Genomic DNA, 20,103 nt, shown 5'->3' with positions numbered 1-20,103 from the left:
CATAAGCATTTTTAACCTTAACATGTTTCTTGTTTTCCTTGATTAGGAAGTCCTCTTGGGAGTCCAAGAGATCATCCTTTTCATGGATAGCACTAATTAGCTCATTTAATTTTTCCTTTTGTTCCATGTTAAGGTTGGCAAAAAGAATACGCAAGTTATCTTCCTCATTTTTATCATCCTCATCACTAGATGTTTCATATTTAGTGGAGGACTTTGATTTTACCTTCTTTTTGCCGTCCTTGGCCATGAGGCACTTGTGGCCGACGTTGGGGAAGAGGAGGCCTTTGGTGACGGCGATGTTGGCGGCGTCCTCGTCGTCGGAGGAGTCGCTTGAGCTTTCGTCGGAGTCCCACTCCCGACAAACATGGGCATCGCCGCCCTTCTTCTTGTAGTACTTCTTCTTCTCCTTCCTCTTGCCCTTCTTGTCGTTGTCCCTGTCACTGTCACTTGATAATGGACATCTAGCAATAAAGTGACCGGGCTTACCACACTTGTAGCAAACCTTCTTGGAACGGGATTTGTAGTCCTTCCCCTTCCGTTGCTTGAGGATTTGCCGGAAGCTTTTGATGATTAGGGCCATCTCCTCGTTGTCGAGCTTGGAGGCGTCAATTGGTTGTCTACTTGGTGTAGACTCCTCCTTCTTCTCCTCCGTTGCCTTGAAGGCCACGGGTTGCGCCTCGGATGTGGAAGGCTCATCAAGCTCGTTGATCTTCTTGGAGCCCTTAATCATGCATTCAAAACTAACAAAATTCCCGATGACTTCCTCGGGGGTCATTTGTGTATATCTAGGATTGCCACGAATTAATTGTACTTGAGTAGGGTTAAGGAAAATAAGGGCTCTCAGAATAACCTTAACCACTTCGTGGTCATCCCATTTTGTGCTCCCTAGGTTGCGCACTTGGTTCACCAAGGTCTTGAGCCGGTTGTACATGTCTTGTGGCTCCTCCCCTTGGCGAAGACGGAAGCGACCGAGCTCCCCCTCGATCGTTTCCCGCTTGGTGATCTTGGTGAGTTCATCACCCTCGTGCGCCGTCTTGAGTAGGTCCCAAATCTCCTTGGCGTTCTTCAATCCTTGTACTTTGTTGTATTCCTCCTTGCTTAGGGAGGCAAGGAGGATGGTTGCGGCTTGGGAGTTGAAGTGCTCGATTTGGGCCACTTCGTCCGTGTCATAGTCCTCATCCCCTATTGATGGTACCTGTACACCATACTCAACAACATCCCATATTCTTTTGTGGAGAGAGGTTAGATGAAATCGCATCAAATTACTCCACATAGCATAATCTTCACCATTAAAAGTTGGTGGTTTACCTAAAGGGACGGAAAGTAGAGGTGTATGTTTAGGAATACGAGGATAGCGTAGGGGAATCTTACTATACTTCTTACGCTCTTGGCGTTTAGAAGTGACGGAGGGCGCATCGGAGTCGGAGGTAGAAGTTGATGAAGTGTCGGTCTCATAGTAGACCACCTTCCTCATCCTCTTGTGCTTATCGCCTTTCCGATGCGGCTTGTGGGAAGAAGATTTTTCCTTCTTCTCTTTGTGGTGAGAAGAAGATTTCTTCTCCTTCCCTTTGTTGGAGGAGCTCTTCTTCTTCTCCCTCCTTTTGGTGCGGGACTCTTCCGATGAAGTGCTCCCGTAGCTTGTAGTGGGCTTTTCGTCGCCGGTCTCCATCTCCTTCTTGGCGTGATCTCCCGACATCTCTTCGAGCGGTTAGGCTCTAATGAAGCACCGGGCTCTGATACCAATTGATAGTCGCCTAGAGGGGGGGTGAATAGGGCGAAACTGAAATTTACAAATATAAACACAACTACAAGCCGGGGTTAGCGTTAGTAATAATAAATGAGTCCGCAAGAGAGGGCGCAAAACAAATCGCAACCAAATGGAGAGGTGACACGCGGATTTGTTTTACCGAGGTTCGGTTTTTGCAAACCTACTCCCCGTTGAGGAGGCCACAAAGGCCGGGTCTCTTTCAACCCTTCCCTCTCTCAAACGATCCACGGATCGAGTGAGCTTTCTTTTCTCAATCACTTGGAACACAAAGTTCCTACAAGGATCACCACAAGATTGGTGTCTCTTGCCTTAATTACAAGTGAGTTTGATCGCAATGAAAGAATCAAGAAAGCACGATTAAAAAGCCAAGCAACAAGAGCGACAAATGACACACGGATCGCTTTCTCTCTCAAGCCACTAATCACTAATGATCTCTTATCTCAATAGTGAAACTTGGAGAGATGGAGGCTTTGAAAGTGTCTTGGAATGGATTGCTAGCTCTTGTATTGAATGTTGAAGGTTGGAATGCTTGGATAAAGTGAATGGAGGTGGTTGGGGTTGTATTTATAGCCACCAACCACTTCCTAGCCGTTGGGCCTTTCTGCTGAGCGCGGACGGTCCGCCCTCCTGGTGCGGACGGTCCGCCCCTGTAGATCAACGGCTGAAGATGCAACGGTCAGCAGTAACGGCTATATCAACGGCTATATTGCATTTAATGCGACGTCAGATGTCAGACGGAGCCAGTCGCGGACGGTCCGCCCGCCTGGCCCGGACGGTCCGCGAGGCCGCTAAAATTCATTTCTCCGAACCCGTCACCTTCGGGTTTTTCGGTTCCTTACCGACCGGACGGTCCGCGCCTGAGGCCGGACGGTCCGCGCGAGGGCTCGGACGGTCTTCGCTTTTCCTCCGGACAGTCTGTAGTGGAAACTTGTGTTTTTGCATTGGTTCTGTCCGAGGGGTATCCCGATGTCGCGGACGGTCCGCCGCAAGAGCCCGGACGGTCCGCGCTTGGCCTGTTTTTCCAAAAAGCTTCTCCTGTCCGGAATAATCTACGGTATTCCGGACAGTCGAATTAGTATAGTTGTAGATGAACCTTTGGCACCTGTAGAACATGTAATCTAGAGCAAACTAGTTAGTCCAATTTATTTGTGTTGGGCGATTCAACCACCAAAACTATTTAGGAACTAGGTGTAAGCCTAATTCCCTTTCATGCTGCCAAAATTCTGTCTTGGATCGGAGTAGAGCATGGACACTAACCCCATCTAAGCAACCTCGGGTGGGATTAGGACATATCCTCACCTATTAGAAGGTACGAGCGTAGTGTAGAAGCATTAGAGGTTTATAATTCTCTGTGCTATATATGTTAGAGGATGGAGTATCGTGAGTGGATGTACACAGGCCACGTAAGAAGTGGTGATGTCACTAGTGAATGGATTACAAAGATTGATGTTTTCTTGGAACGGACATTTGGCGAAGCTTCTAAAGGAGCAAGTCTAGTCCCATGTCAGTGCAGCAAATGTACAAACAGGAAAAACAAACAAAGAAGGTCATGAGAGAACATATTTGGAAGAATGGATTTACGATAGACTATACCCGGTGGATCTTCCATGGTGAACTGCATCTTATGAGAGAGGAGGTGGTAAGACAACACATCGAGTATTATAATGCTGGTGTCGGGGTAGCGGACATATTGAACGACTATCATGAGGCATAGTTCGCTGAAGGACGTACGTGTGATGAGCCAGAGGCGGCCACAAGGGCGTTCTATGACATGTTTGACACAACACAGAACCCGCTTCATGGCTAGACAAAGGTTTCTTGTCACACCCGGATTTTAGGGGTCCAAAAACCCGGGCGCGAACATAAACACCAGGTGTGCTGGGACCAAGTCTCACACATATGATGAATCATGGCACAGGATCGAATGTCACATCTTTACTACATAACAGGAGTTCTATACAAAATAATTAAGTAATTACATTATAAGGAGACAACGGTCCAGCAACCCAAAGTTGACTGGGAGACGACGGCCTAGATCTCTCACGAACTCATCGCAGCATCCTCCAAGCGCCTCATCCTGCGGTACCTGTTCTTGACCTGTGGGGGGGGGTGTGAGACAGCAAGAGTGAGCTCACATACGTTCATCGCTCAACAAGTTGTGGGGAATAATGTGCATGAACTCGCCAAAGGTGGGAGCTCATGTGAAGTGTAAGGCTTACCAAAGAGGATGGTTGAAGCTGAGCATTGCTTTTAAAGTTGGTCAAAATTTTATTAGCAATTAGTAAATACCAACCCAATTAAGTAGTAGAACAAAAGTAACAACCTCACCTGCAATGCAATGCATATGACAAATTGAGTTTAAGTTCCATAATTTAATCATCAAAGAGTCCTGAGCTGCTCATGACCGTGAGCTCGGCTAGTATACCAGTTTTACACTCTGCAGAGGTGGTACCCTTTACCCACAAGTCATGTTACCCATCTGCCAAGGGATCGCGACTTCCCATACACCTCTACCGAGGAGGCGAGGCAGGGTAACACTACGAGGCCTTTACAAAGTTCCACTAGCTTCAGAAAACCCGCTACAGTTTATAGGAAGCTCCAATGCAGGAATCCCTTGCAGGACCGCCATCGCAGCAAAATCCTCCCGAGGGCCTCCCTACACTGACCACTCCCCTACTGCCCTTGCCCCTTTCGGGTAAGGTAGTCCTCCACTAGCTTTCCTAATTAGTCAGCCAAGGGCGTCCCATTAAACCCTTGTGGTGGCACGTGGTTCTCAAGTTAAGCTCTATGTTCCAATTAACATTTTAATGATCTTGTCATGAACATAAATAGAATAACAACATAATTGGAACATAGATGTAATGAAATATTAACCCAAAACCATATAAAGCAGTAGCAGAACTACCCAAGTGATTTAGGGGTAAACAAGGTATTCAGGATGAACAAACTAGGGTGACCTATTGGGTCCCATCAAAAGTAACCTATGCAGATCATTATGATTAATCAGAACATGAGTAGGTAAAAGAAGTGATCAAGGGCACAACTTGCCTGTGACTTGAGATTCCAGGTACCAGGATGATCTTCAGATGACACGTGTCCTCGCTGTAGTCGTAGCAATACAAACAAACATTGTATAGGCAAAATTAACATTACACCAAGCATGTAAATAAAATACACAGTAATAATCTAGATATTAAAATAAGATCACAGGAACTGGAATCATTAAATTTGGAGTTATAGATTTTAAGTTATGAATTTTCCAAGATTTTATGTATTTAATACATGATTAAGTATTAGATAAATTTTAATGTGTCTTTCATGCCAAACAGAGGCACCAATGGTTAGACAATAATATTATGAAAATTTAGAAACTGGAATGAACTAATTTGGAGTTCATATGCATTTTCTATGAATTATACAAAATCTAGGTATTGTTTTTATTTTAAAAACTCATTTTCTAATTCATTTCTCTGATTTTATAACTCTCTGGACTAGGCGCCTATTACAGGGAAAGACAGGGGCTAGCTTATAAGATTTCTCCAGACTCAGAATCTACCAGGGACGGATCGCGGGTTGGTTTCTGAGTTTCCCGAGGGCTCTTTAGCAAAGTGGCCAACGAAGCGGTATCGACAAGTTCAGACCGCCCGATCTGAAACAGACGTGTCAGATTAGATCCAGGCGAGTTACCCTCCGCGCTCAACCCTAGCCGTCGGATCTAGATTTCACGGCCCTGGTTTAAAATAAGCGCGCCCTGATCGCACCCGTCCGAGACCAGTCGAACAGCCCAGATGGCATCAGCGAAAGGGTACGCTCAATTCTAATCATCCCCGTCCAACTCCCATCCGACGGCGCAAGTGTATCTTCCTCCCTCGGCCGCCTGCGGCTGCGCCACCCCCAAACGCCCACCGGAGTTCCGCCGCGGCAAGCGATTTGCGCGACCCGGCCAACTACTTCGACCCCCGGATTTATAAAAACGAATGCGGTTATGGCGAGGAAGGTAATAGGTTAGGTCGTACCGGTCGATTTGGCGCCCAGATCAGCCGGCCACGGCCGACCACAATTTCCGCCGCGAAAGAAAACCCCGGCGACGAATTAGTCGGATTCTGGAGACCGCCACACCTGGCGCCTAGCCTGACGATGACCCACGTGCTCTCGCGAACCTCAATTGCGGCTACCCGAGCCAGGACGACGGCGTTCCGAGGAAACGACGCGGCGGCTAACCCTTTTCCTCCCTACGCAGGCGGTCGCTCGATGCCCACGCACGCGACCATGGAGCAGCACAGATGACCACGTGACGGTGGTTCCGTCGAGCTCCCAACCGCGAGTATCTCACCCTGCCCGGCCACGAAACTTCTGGAGAGGTGGGATAGGAGGAGGAACGCACATCGCCCAACTTATAGGCCTTCCCCATGTGCGGACTACCCTCAACGGCATCCGAGATCAACGGCGATGGTTGCGACGGGGAAAATCGGAGGGAGGATGGCAGCCCGAGCAGGTAGTCTTCCACGAATTTCGGCTTCGATTTCGGTAGGCGTATGCGCGAGCTCGGAATCCCTGGGCAGCACCACGGTTCTGTTGCGCTGACGCGGGGGTTGTTGTGAGAAGGGAGATAAGTCTGACGAGTGGGGCCCGCCAGCAGCGTAACAAGTTTCTTGCCAAGTGCGCGTGAGAGCGGGATGACAAGGGTGGCCCACCTGTCGGCACCACCACCAGGCGGCTGGACGGGCCGCATGGTGTGTTTTGGTTACTGGGCCGAAATGAAGCCTGAGGCCCAGTTGGCTTCTTTCCCCTTTTTCTTTTATCTTTTTTTATATATATTCATTTGAATCTCTAGTTTGAATTTGAATCCCTTTTTGTGGACTTAACCTTTGAGTAAAATATTCAAAATCCAATATGTATAAGAATAATGTATATATTTTTATACTTATTTTTATTCCCCTATTAATTTCTCTTCTTTTCTCAATTCTAGGATTTCTTTTAAATTCTAAATTTCCACTTGGGAATTTAATATATTTCTTGTCACATTACTTTTATATTGCCACATAATGCACACAAAATAAAGAACCAACATGATGCACACATTTTTTTTGGTAAGTCTTTTATTAATTATTATTTTTTTGATTATGGTGTTCACATGTGATGATAAGTAGGAATAACACTCATATAGATAAAGGAATTAATTTCTCCTCTTTTATTATAGGTTACAAACTGGGTGTTACAAATCCTACCCCCCTTAAAAATAATCTCGTCCTCGAGATTTGTAAGGAAAGGAATACAAAACGATTGGCTTGTAATTCAACTTTTAGTCTATAATTGTTTCAAATATCCAGAGTATTTTATAGTCAAAAGTGGGTGATTAGGAGTGCATGGGTATCTTCTATGTTTAGACACACATGTAAGAAGAGAGATGGTCAGAGTGAGGTTAGCTGATGGTAAGAAGAACTTGATAAGGGAAGACTCCGTCCAAGGTGGTAAATTTGAATCATCTCGAGATCTGATTTGACTCCTATTCTTCCATGTCGAGGTTGATCTCCTCCTTCTTGCTCTTTGGTGTCTCCATCCGGGTTTGGGACAGGAGGTTAAGATAGATCTATTATGTAGGTCAAGTTGTTGGGTATGGCCGAGTTGATCTAGGATCTCAAACTTGTTTATAGGAGCAGGGTCTAATGTATTTCACTAGGATTAACTAACTTCTTAGGTCACTCTCTTTAAATTGGATCATAGTAGATTAGATGGGATCTAGATTAGATCGGTACAACTAGGTTAGACTAGATAATGTCTAATTACTTTGGATTAGATCATGGTTGTTACACTAGTGTGGGGGTAAATATGCTTATTAGGGCAAGATGCATTCATAGGGATAAGGTAGAATCTTTTGAGGTTAGTTAGATCTATTAGGATAAGATAAAATCTTTTCAAGATAAGATTAATCTATTAAGGTAATAGAGTATCTTTTAAGATAAGATGGATCTATGAGTGTAGAATATGAATCTTTTAAGCTAAGATGGATATTGTTAGGCTAGATACTCTAGTTTATCTAGTTATTTTTTTTATAGGTGTTTTTTTTTCTATATGTATATGCAGATGTAATTGTGGACATTACTCCACAACTCATCACACTCAATCAAAGATCCAAATCAGGCAAGTATCATAAGAACAAACATTCAAGGGCACAGATAATTATATAAAAAAATAGTTTTGTTTTTGTTCCTAAGATGAAGTCTCCTATTCCTAAAAGTCACTTTAGGCACAAGATTTCAAAGTGTGAAATCCACATTTGTCTTTGGAAAGAAAAGGTAAGAATAATCAGAGTAGAGCGGAAATAGACGAGAAAAGATTAAGATAAGTTTAGAAAAGAATCAGAGTAGCAAAGGTAAGTAAGTATTGGTTGTCCAGTTCTATCTAGGTTTCGTCCTACAGTCCACATTCCTCTGATACCACTTCTGTCACACCCGGATTTTAGGGGTCCAAAAACCCGGGCGCGAACATAAACACCAGGTGTGCTGGGACCAAGTCTCACACATATGATGAATCATGGCACAGGATCGAATGTCACATCTTTACTACATAACAGGAGTTCTATACAAAATAATTAAGTAATTACATTATAAGGAGACAACGGTCCAGCAACCCAAAGTTGACTGGGAGACGACGGCCTAGATCTCTCACGAACTCATCGCAGCATCCTCCAAGCGCCTCATCCTGCGGTACCTGTTCTTGACCTGTGGGGGGGTGTGAGACAGCAAGAGTGAGCTCACATACGTTCATCGCTCAACAAGTTGTGGGGAATAATGTGCATGAACTCGCCAAAGGTGGGAGCTCATGTGAAGTGTAAGGCTTACCAAAGAGGATGGTTGAAGCTGAGCATTGCTTTTAAAGTTGGTCAAAATTTTATTAGCAATTAGTAAATACCAACCCAATTAAGTAGTAGAACAAAAGTAACAACCTCACCTGCAATGCAATGCATATGACAAATTGAGTTTAAGTTCTATAATTTAATCATCAGAGAGTCCTGAGCTGCTCATGACCGTGAGCTCGGCTAGTATACCAGTTTTACACTCTGCAGAGGTGGTACGCTTTACCCACAAGTCATGTTACCCATCTGCCAAGGGATCGCGACTTCCCATACACCTCTACCGAGGAGGCGAGGCAGGGTAACACTACGAGGCCTTTACAAAGTTCCACTAGCTTCAGAAAACCCGCTACAGTTTATAGGAAGCTCCAATGCAGGAATCCCTTGCAGGACCGCCATCGCAGCAAAATCCTCCCGAGGGCCTCCCTACACTGACCACTCCCCTACTGCCCTTGCCCCTTTCGGGTAAGGTAGTCCTCCACTAGCTTTCCTAATTAGTCAGCCAAGGGCGTCCCATTAAACCCTTGTGGTGGCACGTGGTTCTCAAGTTAAGCTCTATGTTCCAATTAACATTTTAATGATCTTGTCATGAACATAAATAGAATAACAACATAATTGGAACATAGATGTAATGAAATATTAACCCAAAACCATATAAAGCAGTAGCAGAACTACCCAAGTGATTTAGGGGTAAACAAGGTATTCAGGATGAACAAACTAGGGTGACCTATTGGGTCCCATCAAAAGTAACCTATGCAGATCATTATGATTAATCAGAACATGAGTAGGTAAAAGAAGTGATCAAGGGCACAACTTGCCTGTGACTTGAGATTCCAGGTACCAGGATGATCTTCAGATGACACGTGTCCTCGCTGTAGTCGTAGCAATACAAACAAACATTGTATAGGCAAAATTAACATTACACCAAGCATGTAAATAAAATACACAGTAATAATCTAGATATTAAAATAAGATCACAGGAACTGGAATCATTAAATTTGGAGTTATAGATTTTAAGTTATGAATTTTCCAAGATTTTATGTATTTAATACATGATTAAGTATTAGATAAATTTTAATGTGTCTTTCATGCCAAACAGAGGCACCAATGGTTAGACAATAATATTATGAAAATTTAGAAACTGGAATGAACTAATTTGGAGTTCATATGCATTTTCTATGAATTATACAAAATCTAGGTATTGTTTTTATTTTAAAAACTCATTTTCTAATTCATTTCTCTGATTTTATAACTCTCTGGACTAGGCGCCTATTACAGGGAAAGACAGGGGCTAGCTTATAAGATTTCTCCAGACTCAGAATCTACCAGGGACGGATCGCGGGTTGGTTTCTGAGTTTCCCGAGGGCTCTTTAGCAAAGTGGCCAGCGAAGCGGTATCGACAAGTTCAGACCGCCCGATCTGAAACAGACGTGTCAGATTAGATCCAGGCGAGTTACCCTCCGCGCTCAACCCTAGCCGTCGGATCTAGATTTCACGGCCCTGGTTTAAAATAAGCGCGCCCTGATCGCACCCGTCCGAGACCAGTCGAACGGCCCAGATGGCATCAGCGAAAGGGTACGCTCAATTCTAATCATCCCCGTCCAACTCCCATCCGACGGCGCAAGTGTATCTTCCTCCCTCGGCCGCCTGCGGCTGCGCCACCCCCAAACGCCCACCGGAGTTCCGCCGCGGCAAGCGATTTGCGCGACCCGGCCAACTACTTCGACCCCCGGATTTATAAAAACGAATGCGGTTATGGCGAGGAAGGTAATAGGTTAGGTCATACCGGTCGATTTGGCGCCCAGATCAGCCGGCCACGGCCGACCACAATTTCCGCCGCGAAAGAAAACCCCGGCGACGAATTAGTCGGATTCTGGAGACCGCCACACCTGGCGCCTAGCCTGACGATGACCCACGTGCTCTCGCGAACCTCAATTGCGGCTACCCGAGCCAGGACGACGGCGTTCCGAGGAAACGACGCGGCGGCTAACCCTTTTCCTCCCTACGCAGGCGGTCGCTCGATGCCCACGCACGCGACCATGGAGCAGCACAGATGACCACGTGACGGTGGTTCCGTCGAGCTCCCAACCGCGAGTATCTCACCCTGCCCGGCCACGAAACTTCTGGAGAGGTGGGATAGGAGGAGGAACGCACATCGCCCAACTTATAGGCCTTCCCCATGTGCGGACTACCCTCAACGGCATCCGAGATCAACGGCGATGGTTGCGACGGGGAAAATCGGAGGGAGGATGGCAGCCCGAGCAGGTAGTCTTCCACGAATTTCGGCTTCGATTTCGGTAGGCGTATGCGCGAGCTCGGAATCCCTGGGCAGCACCACGGTTCTGTTGCGCTGACGCGGGGGTTGTTGTGAGAAGGGAGATAAGTCTGACGAGTGGGGCCCGCCAGCAGCGTAACAAGTTTCTTGCCAAGTGCGCGTGAGAGCGGGATGACAAGGGTGGCCCACCTGTCGGCACCACCACCAGGCGGCTGGACGGGCCGCATGGTGTGTTTTGGTTACTGGGCCGAAATGAAGCCTGAGGCCCAATTGGCTTCTTTCCCCTTTTTCTTTTATCTTTTTTTATATATATTCATTTGAATCTCTAGTTTGAATTTGAATCCCTTTTTGTGGACTTAACCTTTGAGTAAAATATTCAAAATCCAATATGTATAAGAATAATGTATATATTTTTATACTTATTTTTATTCCCCTATTAATTTCTCTTCTTTTCTCAATTCTAGGATTTCTTTTAAATTCTAAATTTCCACTTGGGAATTTAATATATTTCTTGTCACATTACTTTTATATTGCCACATAATGCACACAAAATAAAGAACCAACATGATGCACACATTTTTTTTGGTAAGTCTTTTATTAATTATTATTTTTTTGATTATGGTGTTCACATGTGATGATAAGTAGGAATAACACTCATATAGATAAAGGAATTAATTTCTCCTCTTTTATTATAGGTTACAAACTGGGTGTTACATTTCTCAATTGGGTGCCATTGGACATATAATGGCCTTAAAGTCATAGTATAGACTGAGTCGAGAAGCCTTCGATGGTATGTTGACAGTTATTAGAAGCTTGCTTAAAGAGGATCACGTTCTGCTAAAGATCATGTATGAGGTACAGAGACTCCTTCATGCACTCAAGATGACGTATGAGCAAATACATACTTGTCCGAAGTGTTGCGTCCTATTTAGGAAAGAATACGCAGAGGCAAAGTACTGTCTGAAATGTAAATCGTCTAGGTTCATGGAGGTAGACTCTGGTGATGGACAGAAGAGATAGCTCAGCATCCCTGTGATAATCCTACACATATTCCATTCATATCGAGGATCCAATGGCTATACATGACTGAGGATTCCATGAAACAGATGCATGGCACAAAAATGGAAAACGATAGAATCCTGACAAGATGGTACATGCATCCGATGGTGAAGCATGGACCCAATTTGATGTCATTCACCATGACGAAGCTAAAGAAGCTCGTAACGTACATGTTGCACTGGCCACAGATGGGTTCAATACGTATGGATTGATAGCTACCCATACACGTGTTGCCTGTGTTCGTTATCCCCCTCAATCTCCCCCGTCATATGCTTTCAATGACAGAACATGTTCTTGTCGTTGATAATTCCTGGACACCCGGAGAATAAAATGAGTGTGTACATGGAGCATGTGAATGATGAATTGGTCTGTGCTTGGGAGGAAGGGGTATGGACATACGACTGAGCTACAAAGAAAAACTTCAAAATGCATGTTTGGTACAAGTACTCCATACATGACTTCCCGGCATATGGGCTATTCTCCACCTAGTGTGTTCACGGTAAGTTCCCATGTCCAGTTTGCAATCAAGGTCTTAGGTTCATTTGGTTGAAGAAGGGTGACAAATATTCGACGTTCGATAAACACCGACAATTTCTCCCTCCTGATCATGCATTCCGATAAGACATCAAGACCTTTATGAAAGGTGTCATAGTGATAGACCGCCCACCTACAGTGATTATTTAGGAAACGGCGATGCCTAAGAGGGGGTGAATTAGGACTTCTAAAAACTACTTTCTAAACTAGGTCACAAATAAATCCTTAGAACAAAACCTATGCAAATAAGCAATCTAGAATGTGCAAACTAGGTTTTGTGTAAGTGTTGCTATCTCTACCGCAAAAGCAACCTAAGTTCCAATCATAAATATTCTACAATAAAAATAGTAAAGATTGCAACGTAAGTAGATAGAGTAATTGCAGAAGATTAAAGAGGTTGTAGAGAAAGCAAACTCTCATGGATGACGCTAGTATTTTTACCGAGGTATCCGGAACCACGCAAGGTCCCGACTAACCCTCGTTGGTGCCCCTACGCAAAAGAGTAGCCCACGCGAGAGCCAAGCACCACGGTCGAGTAACTCCGTAGAGAGTCATGGGCCTTCTTCATGCTCAAGTGGTGCTCCGCTTCCAGCTCCTATCGAACGCTCCCCGTCGTCTCCACTATAGAGATTCCCACCGAAACGTTACGGGCCTCGTTCCCTTCGGTACACGGTGGCGGCCATGACACAAACTCGGTTATCACAGTCTCGCAAGACTCTCGCTCCATGCGATACAATTACAACAGCTCGCACAAGAGCCATGGGGTTTGTGGGTTTTTCTAAACTCACTCAACTAACTAGGATTCACCTAGAGCAAGCGTATAAGTGGTCTAACTAACCTAAGCACTTCGCAAAACACCTACGCTAATCACCGAGTGGTTCTATTAAGCACTTGGGTGTTTGAGCACTTGGAAATGTCTATAACATGTGCTGGTATGTTGGGCTCCCACACCTTCAAAATGGTCGGTTGGGTGAAGTATATATAGGCCCCAACTCAAAACTAGCAGTTGGAGAAAAGCTGTTCCTCTTTGTGGCACACCGGACAGTCTGGTGGTAGGCACTGGACAGTCCGGTGCCCTATCCGGTGCCCCATAGCCGTTGGATATGACCGTTGCAGGTGACTGTTGTCGCATGTCATCCTTACACGGGACAGTCCGGTGGTGCACCGAACAATCCGGTGGTTGTCCTCCACAGTGCCACCAGGAAACTAGTCGTTGGGTCCTGTTTCCTGGTGCATCGGATAGTCCGTTGTTCTCAGCCGGACGGTCCGCGAGTGGCTACACTTTATTCAAGTATTGTACTTTGCTTTATACTTCTTGATATTCACTTATGGTCTTCATAGTGTCTTCTTTTGAGTGTTGCTTGCTCAATGCCTTGGTCCAAGTTACTTTAGCATCTTGTGAACTACAAATACAAACACTAGCAAACACATTAGTCCATAGATTCTGTTGATCATCGATCAACAAAATCATTTAGTCAAATGGGTCGAGGTCAATTTTCCTTACAGATGACTAGTGCCAAAGTTCATCAACAAATAGACGGTCTCGTGGTCAATCTAGAAGGTGGTTTTGTGGGATATGGTGAGCAACATATGTGGACCCATAAATTCGGGCTTGACTCGGCTCCCCTATTATGATGACCTTCTCCTTCCACGCAATATTGATGTGATACACACTGAAAAGAATGCCATAGAGGCACTTTGGGCAACAATCGTGGATATTCCTGATAAGACAAAGGATAACATTAAGGCAAGAGTGGATCTGGCAGTGTTATGTGATAGACCAAACCAAGAGATGAAGCTTCCTAGTAGTGGAAAGACATGGAGAAGGCCTAAGGTCGATTTTGTCTTGAGCAAGGCCCTGAGGAGGGAAGTACTAGAGTGGATCAAGATGTTAATGTTCCCTGATGGGTATGCAGCTAACATGAGTAGGGGGTGAACTTATCTACTATATGAGTCTTAGGGATGAAGAGTCATGACTACCACATATGGATTGAACAACTTCTTCTGGGGATGGTATGGGGCTATGTCCCTGAGCATGTCTAGATAGTTCTTGCAGAGTTGAGCTATTTCTTCTGCTAGCTTTGTGTCGAGGAGTTATCTCGGACCATGATTGCAGACTTGGAAAGAATGGCACTCGTGTTAATGTGTAAGTTGGAGAAGAACTTTCCACTTGGCTTCCACTTGGAAAGAATGGCAATCCGATGCAACATTTGATTCTGCATCTCCCGTATGAGGCACGAATCGGGGCCCCGTGCAGGGACATTGGTGATATTCAATCGAGAAGTGTCTAATGGTTATTCAAAAGAAATGTAGAAAGAAATGCAAAATGGAGGCTTCCATTAAACAGGCATACATTCTGGAGTAGGTGTCAAACTTCACATCAACATATTATGGTGACAATCTCTCGAGTGTGCATAACCCACCTCCTCGTTACAACGCCGGTGAAAATGAATCAAACCTTAGCCTTTTTCGAGGGCAACTCTGAAGCCCAAGTGGTTGGACCACCAATACCTTGAGACATGATTTGACTCTTGTGGTGATTTTGGATGATGCACTCGATTATGATGTTTTTGTGATGGAATTGTGAATTTGTGCTAGATTGTAATGGATTTGTAAGGTATTTTGGTGAACTGTGATGTATTTGTGAGGAATTGTGGTGAATTGTGATATTTTGTGTTGAATGTGTGTAATTCTGGAATTTCTTTTGCTGTCATAATATTGTGATTATATTATAGTGTTGTTAAAATTGCTGTTAATTTTACATTCTGTCGAAAATAAGCTTGTATATTTTCGGCTGCTCTATTTTCGGCGGCAACAGCGTGACCGTCGAAAATAAGTTATTTTCGACCTAGGTGTTGCTGCCAAAAATTAGTCTTTATTTTTGGATAATTTTTTTGGCGGCAAGATGCCGCCAAAAATAAGCTATTTTCGGTGGTATATGGCTTATTTTTGGCGGCTTTTGACCGCCAAAAATGATTTTGTCTCCTGTAGTGGGTGTGCTTCTGTTGTTACTGCAGCGCGCATGGCATCGTGGGTCCAACGATAATCTAGGGCCAACTTGTCGACGTCGACCTCCTCGGAATCATCGTCCTTTTAGAGCATGTAGAAATAGGTCGCGTAGAGGTCGTACGACTCCACAACGCCCATGAAGGTACCGAACCCTGGGAACGTCTTCCACAGTACCTGCCCCAGCAGCGCCTCCATCCCTATCTCGTGCGGAACCCCTACGGTTTGCGGAGCGAGGGGAGGCCAGTGTGGTGGTAGATCGGGCGCGAGGGCCTATGTCGCAGCGAGATCGATGACAACTTGTGGGAGGGGATTGTGAGGGGCCTACCGATTTCGCACCGTCCGCCCCACCAGCGCCTTCATATCCCTATCTCGTGCGTGGAACCCCTAGGGTTTGGGGAGCGTGGGTAGGCCAACACGGAGGTATATCGGGCACGAGGATCTGTGTCGCGACGAGGTCGGAGGCAACATCGCCAGGCAAGATCTCGGGGCGAACACGGAGACTGTACAGACCTGGGGCCACCAACGCATTGAATTGGAAAGTGACACAAGAATGCGGTTTTGCCTTGTATGTGTTGTAGTTGTTAGACCGTGGGTTAGATTATAAAATGCATAAGGATTTTTTAAATGGACGACGGTGGAAACGAGAAAAACTGATGCTTAAGGGTCTGTATGGAAGCTCCCAGTTTTAAGAAATTGGTTTATCAAGATGAGGTGGTTTCAAACATATCAGTTTATGTGCTTGTTTATGGAAACTGGATTCTCGGTTTCTTAAAACCAAGAAGCTAGCCTCCCCTAGCTAAAACTAATTTATAGAAATTGAGATGGTTACAAACACGATTAACCAGTTGTTTTTATAAACCAATTTCTGGAAATTAGAGATAGAATCTGGCTTCTTAAAAACTAGGTTGCTTAAGGACAGGACCTTATATCAGTAGAGAAATGGTAGAATGTGTAGTCTAGAAAAATTTATGCATATTTCTATGGTTGTTGAATTATTTTCTATAATAGATTATATTGGTAAGACAAAAATATGTGGAATATTTAGTTAATTGAGCACGTAGGTACATAAGTAAGACACAAATTTAGCGTATTTACATTGCTTAGATACGCGTAATCTAAAAGACATATTTTTTTGATTATGAAAACAAAAAGTTCCCCACCTTTTGTAATTTCTTGCATACGGTTTCGCAAAACGAAAAAAATAACAAACATCGACCATAAACATTCTTTGAAAAAGAACATATATCCATGAATCGAGCTCCCTTTAATCTGGCGCTAGATCTGCATCCGCGGCTTGCAAAGATAAATGGCACATTTAGTGTGTTATTTTGCAATACCTTTCATAGTAGATATCCTTAAATGCAGTTTTAGGCATGTTTGGGTAATTAAATAACATTTTTAGGAGGAGTTTTAGATTTACCTTTCTTTCGTGATGACTGATGACAGACGTGGGGAATTCAAATGCAACTCTAGCGAAAGTTCATATATTTTTCATAAATAGCTGAGGCTGGGGTAATTATTTTTTTTGTAGAAAAATAGAATAGGTGGAATGGTTGGGGAAGGCGTAGGCGCTCGTGGACGACGCCCGATAAAAGACAAGAGGCGGAATTGCCATGAATTCGAGGTAGCTAAGTAAGGCGCATATATATGCCAAAAAATTCTACTGTCACTTTCCAATTTCAATGCGCTGCCAAACAAGCCATCCTGGAAACTGACTTGAATTCAGCCCAATTCTGTAGATCCAAACAGGGCCGGCGTCAGTGCCTCAGGTGAGAGAGCAGCAGACGATGCAAAGAGCCAAAACTGCAAGCAGACGCAGCCGAAGCCGAAGCCGAAGCCCAAGCCCAAAACTGTTTTGTCTTTGCCCAGAACCGCGACGAGCCTAAACTGCGCTTCCTCCTATCTACAAGTCCCTGGCACATCACGCATAGTCCAACCATGGCGCGCAGGCGATAAGGCGCGCCACGGGGACGCGACATGTGGTGGCGGACGCGATCAGGATAGGGCCAGGCTGGCCGGGCGCGGCCACGGGAGAACGGTGGCCACTCGTCCCACATCCGCTTCGTCCTGTCCTGTACTGCGTCCTGCCCCCAACGAGAGCCGGAGCCGGCCATCCCGTCGCACACTCTCCCCCTCTATATATGCCGTCGGTGTGGGGGAGCCTACTACAGGACGACCCAAGCAAGCAAGCAAGCAGCGAGTACATACATACTAGGCAGCCAGGCAGCCATGGCGCCCACCGTGATGATGGCCTCGTCGGCCACCGCCGTCGCTCCGTTCCAGGGGCTCAAGTCCACCGCCAGCCTCCCCGTCGCCCGCCGCTCCTCCAGAAGCCTCGGCAACGTCAGCAACGGCGGAAGGATCCGGTGCATGCAGGTAACAAATGCATCCTAGCTAGTAGTTCTTTGCATTGCAGCAGCTGCAGCTAGCGAGTTAGTAATAGGAAGGGAACTGATGATCCATGCATGGACTGATGTGTGTTGCCCATCCCATCCCATTTCCCAACCCCAAACGAACCAAAACACACGTACTACGTGCAGGTGTGGCCGGCCTACGGCAACAAGAAGTTCGAGACGCTGTCGTACCTGCCGCCGCTGTCGACGGACGACCTGCTGAAGCAGGTGGACTACCTGCTGCGCAACGGCTGGATACCCTGCCTCGAGTTCAGCAAGGTCGGCTTCGTGTACCGCGAGAACTCCACCTCCCCGTGCTACTACGACGGCCGCTACTGGACCATGTGGAAGCTGCCCATGTTCGGCTGCAACGACGCCACCCAGGTGTACAAGGAGCTGCAGGAGGCCATCAAATCCTACCCGGACGCCTTCCACCGCGTCATCGGCTTCGACAACATCAAGCAGACGCAGTGCGTCAGCTTCATCGCCTACAAGCCCCCGGGCAGCGACTAGACCGCGCCCGCCGGCCGCCCCCCGCCGGCTAGCTAGCTAGCTAGCTCCTGCGTGAGCTAGTAGCTAGTGCCATGCGTCGTCTCTGTCGTTCGGTTTTGCTTCGGGTCACCGTGTACCCTTTGCTTGCTTGGTTTCTTCTTTCCTTTTTTCCTTTTTTTTTCTTCTTTTCCCCGGCCATGGTTCCTTTGCTTTCCAGCAGTTCTCTGCTGGATGTGATGTATCCATTGTTGCAATCATGGCCTTGCATTGGCTACCTCTATACCTGCTACAAAACTACTGCAACGCCTATATATACTTGGGGTGAGGAACATGTGAATGCAAGCTCCGGCTATCATATACATGTAATATGGATACAAACTATATATATAAATCCGCCGAGGCGCCGACAATACTATACGACACCGTGTTAAGTTAATATATAACTGGTGCTTTTTATTTATATATCTGTCTCATCATATATATGCTAATTAATGGATGTGTGTCCTCTTCACTTCAATTCCTTCTTTCCTTTCCTATGTCTTTTTTGAGATCTTAAGTGAACGAATTCGAGATGTACCAACAAGCGTGATGCTATTATTAAACTGCATATATATGTATATACCTATCTTGTGGAATGGAAAACGAAATAAGCCAACAGATGCAGTTTTATGTTTACATCACACATAAAGTAGTGCTAGAACACTAGCAAAATGAAACCAGAGAAACGAATGAAAAACCAGAGAGAAAATATGTGGTACAGAGCGCACGAGTAGATCAGATGATGTAAAGTTTGAATGATTGGCAAGTGATTGTACCGGCCTACTCCCACTGTCGATACACAGCTTTACTGATGGAGACTGCAAGGCAAGTCGACGGCCGTTTTCTTACATGTACGACAAAGGCACACTGCTACTTCTCTTTTTTTTCGAGCGAGTAAAACCCCATTTCTATTATTACCATATATTTTCTATTATTACCGTAATAGAAATATAGCAGGTCCAGATACAATACAGAAGGTCAAGTAAATGCAGAGTAACTAAGGTAACTCGCAACAGAGTTTCCCTATCACAGTAGTTATCTGGTTTAGATGACTTGACAGAGGACTCCTATTACAGGCACGGCACAGATAGCCAAAAGGTAGGAGAAGAGAGATGACCTAGAGTGTTGTGAAAAGGGCTAAAGGGGTGACATACACCATAGCCACACCCAACCTCAGAAGAAAAAAGGAAGCAAAACAATCATCCTGCTCAAAACCACATGGATCCTGCAGCACCAGGTGAAGTATAGCGTCACGTCCATCTCATCCGCTGAGGCCAGAGATCTAATTTCCTCCTCTTGTATTTGTAGCCCGAACAAGCAGCTTGGCGCCCTCTTGAAGGAGATCTTGGAGTTCTTTCTTGCCTAAGCCTGCCCAAGAGAAAATTAAAAGCCCCGCATGTGAAATAATCTCGTTAGGCGATTTCACAAGCATACATTGTCAAAGCACACTCTATTTCTGGCTTTCCAGATTGCCCATTAAATTGCCGAAACCAAAACAATATAGATGGAGTTATCACATTTAAGGTATTTACGAAGCCACAGAAAACATGGCTCCACATTGCCATCGATAATAGTATATAGTGAGTATTAAGACATTCAGCCAAAATGTAGAGTGAAATGGGAATCGAATAATTAACACAGAATTGCTAACCCTTCTAGTAGTATGTGGAAAAAGATAATC

General features: G+C 45.3%; 1 protein-coding gene across 1 annotated transcript; it reads left to right on the top strand.

Moving 5' to 3' along the window:
• The first annotated feature begins 17,666 nt into the window (after positions 1-17,666).
• LOC542212 (ribulose bisphosphate carboxylase small subunit 1) lies at positions 17,667-18,656 on the top strand. Its single transcript, NM_001111824.1, is given in 2 exon segments — positions 17,667-17,874; positions 18,039-18,656. Coding segments are annotated over 2 exon segments (513 nt in total). The 5' UTR covers positions 17,667-17,727; the 3' UTR covers positions 18,405-18,656.
• Positions 18,657-20,103: the final 1,447 nt, after the last annotated feature.

Source organism: Zea mays, chromosome 4 (assembly GCF_902167145.1).
Source record: "Zea mays cultivar B73 chromosome 4, Zm-B73-REFERENCE-NAM-5.0, whole genome shotgun sequence".
NCBI lineage: Eukaryota > Viridiplantae > Streptophyta > Magnoliopsida > Poales > Poaceae > Zea > Zea mays.
The sequence above is the reverse complement of the archived record's forward strand: the minus strand, read 5'-3'. Positions and strand labels throughout refer to the sequence as shown.